General features: G+C 40.4%; 1 protein-coding gene across 1 annotated transcript; it reads right to left on the reverse strand.

Moving 5' to 3' along the window:
• Positions 1–307: 307 nt before the first annotated feature.
• LOC146719170 (uncharacterized) lies at positions 308–4,590 on the reverse strand. Its single transcript, XM_085454498.1, has 3 exons — positions 4,320–4,590; positions 1,218–1,299; positions 308–1,028 (listed from the first exon to the last, which is right to left on the reverse strand). The coding sequence occupies exons 1-3, from the start codon at positions 4,447–4,449 to the stop codon at positions 815–817; spliced, it is 426 nt and encodes a 141-aa protein (XP_085310624.1). The 5' UTR covers positions 4,450–4,590; the 3' UTR covers positions 308–814.

The raw sequence follows: 4,590 nt of genomic DNA on the forward strand, positions 1-4,590 counted from the left end.
CTCTGGATGGGAAGCATGTCCACACAAAGGCACCCCATATATCATATAGGAGACACGCACATTGATATACACTAAATATTTATTTCATTTCTTTTTTTGTGGTGCCCAAATTTATGCACCTGCTTGATTTTGTTTAAACAATTATTGCACACTTTTTGTAAATCCAGTAAACTTCTTTTCACTTCTCAAATATCACTGTGTGTCTCCTGTGTGATATATTTAACTGACATTTTTTTATTGTAACAACCAACGATTTATACAGGAAATTAATGGCTATTAACAATGTTGCCCAAACTTTTGCATCCCACTGTATTAGTATATTTTGTCATTAGTATAATATGAAATAAATTCTACATGTGTCAAGTCGTGTGCCAACATTTGCTGTGTAGTAGAACTGAGACATTAGTCATTATAAAAATTTATTTGAAATAATATTAAAATTCTCAAACAGAAAAACCCATTCCATTCGCTTCCGCTTATCCTTTTCAGGGTCGCGGGGGGCGCTGGAGCCTATCCCAGCTGTCATAGGGCGAAAGGCGGGGTACACCCTGGACAGGTCGCCAGTCTGTCGCAGGGCCAACACACAGGGACAGACAACCATTCACGCTCACATTCACTCGCACATTCACACCTAGTGGCAATTTGGATTATCCAATTAACCTATCCCCACAAGCTGCATGTCTTTGGACGGTGGGAGGAAGCCGCAGTACCCGGAGAGAACCCACGCAAACACAGGGAGAACATGCAAATTGAACTCAGGACCTTCTTGCTGTGAGGCAACAGTGCTAACCACCGTGCCACAAACAGAAAAACATTAACCATAAATATATAAAATATAAGTATTTACAGAGAGACAGGAATAAAAAGGACCCAGCTGCTCTCCAGAGCAGGAACAAGGCTGAGGAGGAAATGCTTCATTGGAGACTGCTGTGGCCTCTTCAGGGACACCAGGATGGCCAGCTCCACCGCCGATGGACCGTCCTGGGACCCGTCCCTCATCTGCCTCGGAGCTGTCCTCCTCTGTGGGCCTGTAAAACAGCACAAAACACAAAGAAATGAGAAGGTTGCTACTAGATTTTCATTTCAACATTGAAAAAACAAAAAAACAAAAAACAAAACTGGATATAATCAGATTAGTTGTACCGGTAGATATTTAGTAAAGGTGATCACAAGGGAATCCCACCAAGTAAAAAGCTATCAGTGCTTGCTGTACATACCTGTGGGTGCAGCAGGAGGAGCTCAGGGACTGGGGAGCCAGGAGAAGCAACAGGGGATGCTCTGCTGCAGAATCAGTTGGTTCTATCAAGACAATATTAAATGTTAATAGGTTTAATAAATCATAGAGAAAGTATATACAGTGGTCCCTCATTTATTGCAGCAGGGGTTATCAGAATAACTAGCCCCTCGCCACACACATGAACACAGTTCTCATAAGTTGATTCTCAAAGTGCAAACCCTTGTAGATTGCAAAACGTAAAAGTATTATTATGCCGCGTTTTGTCTTCATCTGCCTGCCACTTTCGTGCACCTTTTTCCCTCGCGGTGCAGGTGTCTATTTCCGAATGAAGGTCATAGTTATGGGTGCTTTTGTGCTTTTTTTTTTCCTATAGGGCTTTGGAGCCTGATGTCATGGGGGTGGGCGTGGAAAGGATTTTGGCCCGATCCGCCTTGTCTTTTCATTCTTTCCCAACCTGGAAGCAACATGAGGAAGCTCGTGTATCGATATTACCAAACGAAGGCGTCTAACCTGGATAGCAGCTGTGAGACGAGCTGGTTCTCTTCCATCTCCAAATATCTGTTGGTGCTCCAGACATTTTCATTCCGGTAAGTTCTAAATACGTTCATATCACTCTTTATAGTCTATTAGTTTTATTTTCGATGCGCTCTGAGGTCATAGCAAATTAGAACAAACATCCTACTGAGTGATTTTGCAGAACTACCTTCTATTTCTAGAGTTGCTAATTATTTGGCATTATTGCAGCAAACCAGCCTATGAAATGGATGAAACATCATGACTGGGTTCCAGCGCTACACAAGGGACCTGCTTCAAACATACCACCATGCCAATCAGATTACTTCTTCCATGTCAGGGTGAAGAGGTGACCCTTCAGGATAAGATGGTGAAGGTTTGCTGCGTTTGGTGAACAGTGTCATAATAAAACCAGGGAAAAATGAAACCTGCTCCAGTTAAATATTCTTAAGTCTTTTGATGTATAAATAGCGGTATTTGTAAACTATAAATGACGTGGATTCTACATTGTAACGGATGTGATGTTCTATAAAGTGGTTTTAATATAAAAAAAAAAAGAGGCAAAAATTAGTTTGTTAGTTATGAGTGTTTTTGTGCCGTTTATTCTATTGGACGTGATGGTTATCAAAACCAAACATTAGGGCTGCTCAATTAATCGAATTTTAATCACGATTACGATCTGGGCTTTCAACGATCATTAAAAATGACTGAGCCGATTATTAGCCCCTCCCTCATGCTTTACTCTCGCGCTGCTCCGTGTGGCAAATCAAGCGCACTGCTCTGCATTTCGAACACGCGTCACAACAATTAAGAGGACCCGAGGGAAGCTCGGAAAGCTAAGCAGAAGTTATTTGGAGAGGAGTGGACTGCCGTTGGTTGAAAAGAGAGGTAAAAAAAACAAAAAACTTCAGTGGTGTGGAAACATTATGGGTTCGCGGAGTCAGACGTGGATGAAGTAGACACAGTGTGTAAACTTTGCTATGGTGTCGTAGCTGCACCACAGAGCAACACTGCAAAGTTTACATTTTTCATTTATTTCTTATATTGCAAACATTTGCACTGTTATCTGTATTTGCACACTATTTTATATTATTTTTTAAAGTCATTATTCAATACATTGTTATTGTTAACCCTTTAAAGCCGGTCAGAGCAGCATGCTCGTTTTGTATAACTACTTTTAAATCCCTGTAGAACCTGAACCGCTAAGCTAGCACAATAAATTTTTTTCCATATGAAACCAGAGGAGTTGTATTTACATCTTATGCCATCAGCTTGTCCTAGGTCACGGTTTCCTTCCACATATAGCTTTGCAAAAATTGCATAAAAAGTGCTTGCAGGAACAAAAACATAATATTCCAGAAACACGCTTTGCCGATCCGATCAGCTGTTCTTAACACTTCCCACATTGAAAAAGACGTCAACACGAACTATCGCAAGTGACGTCATTTTCGCGGAAAATGTAGTTTTTTACTTGTAGGCCTTAGAACTCGAATTGCACTGCTGGAAATAGTTTATTTTGATGCACATGCACATTCTTTGCAAATTTGCATCATAGGATTGTTTTTTTGTTTTTCCTGCAGTATATAAAAATTGCTGTATCTCCAAAAATAAAACTATGAAGACACTCAAAATAAATTTCCTGTTGTTGTAAACTATTTTTTGCAACTTTTTTGTATTTAAAGTTTTGAGGGATAAACCTCTTAAATTTCTCCAAGTAGAAATATATGTAAAAAAACAAAACAAAAATGATTTTCAATTTTTTTGTAGTTTATTGCACTTTTTTGCAATTAATGTAGTTACTATGGACTTAATACATACACATTTTTAAAATATGGGCTATAACAGTTGTATTGATGTATAGCAGGGGTGGGCAATTCCAGGCCCCGAGGGCCGGTGTCCTGCAGGTTTTAGATCTCACCTTGGGTCAACACATGAGAATCACATGATTAGTTCGTTACCAGGCCTCTGGAGAACTGCAGGAGCTAATTTAGCCATTTAAATCAGCTGTGTTGGTTCAAGGACACATCTAAAACCTGCAGGGACACCGGCCCTCGAGGCCTGGAGTTGCCCACCCCTGATGTATAGCAACTTGAAATGCTCCCACAAATGGCACTACAGCATGTAAAAAAAAAATAATATAAGCTCTGGCGGACTTGGTTCTATGGTAGATCTTAAAGGGTTAAATAAATATCGTCAAATAATCGTGATCTCAATTTCAGTGAAAATAATCGTGATTATCATTTTTGCCATAATCGAGCAGCCCTACCAAACATGATAAATTTGGCAAGCGCAGGAGACACAGCACAGAGGAGATTTGTCAATCAGGCTGCAGAATGCAATGCTGTACTGCAATAAAAAAAATAAGCGAAAAAGCGAGGCAGCGACGGATGAACAGCGGGACCACTGTGTGCTGTTTATTAATAAACAATAAAATATATTCCTATATGACAACATGCATAAAAGCAGAACGGTATTTGTACATCAGTGGGAAAATAGCAGTGGCTTGCTAGCTTTTGTACGGCTTCCCCGGATCAGTGAAAACTTTCAAAAGAGAAATGGATGAACTTACCAGGTTGCCCGATCTCTTCACAAATCTTCCTCCAAGCTCGGTCCTTTATATTCCTGTCTCGGTACAGAAAGCAGCTGGTGTCGTACAGCTCTGGGTTGTTTGCTACTGCGTTGATTAGCCTTCCCTCCATTGAAGAATGAAGGGCTTTGGCTGGATCTGCCCCTTTGACCTATGTTGTATGTTCACCAGTATGATAATGATGAAGCAGTAATCTCAGTTAACGTGGTTTTATTAACCAGCACAGCAGCAGAGAACTTACATGCTTGGATTC

The sequence above is a fragment of the Copadichromis virginalis genome, linkage group LG1 (assembly GCF_057382275.1).
Source record: "Copadichromis virginalis isolate Kocher_CV1m ecotype Utaka linkage group LG1, C_Virginalis_male_GT1.1, whole genome shotgun sequence".
Lineage (NCBI taxonomy): Eukaryota > Metazoa > Chordata > Actinopteri > Cichliformes > Cichlidae > Copadichromis > Copadichromis virginalis.

Coding starts and splice junctions, on each gene's coding strand:
- LOC146719170 (XM_085454498.1), bottom strand. CDS start 4,449: ATGGAGGGAAGGCTAATCAACGCAGTAGCAAACAACCCAGAGCTGTAC. Junction 1,300..4,319: donor TGAAGAGATCGGGCAACCTG/GTAAGTTCATCC, acceptor TTGTCTTGATAG/AACCAACTGATTCTGCAGCA. Junction 1,029..1,217: donor TCCTCCTGCTGCACCCACAG/GTATGTACAGCA, acceptor GCTGTTTTACAG/GCCCACAGAGGAGGACAGCT.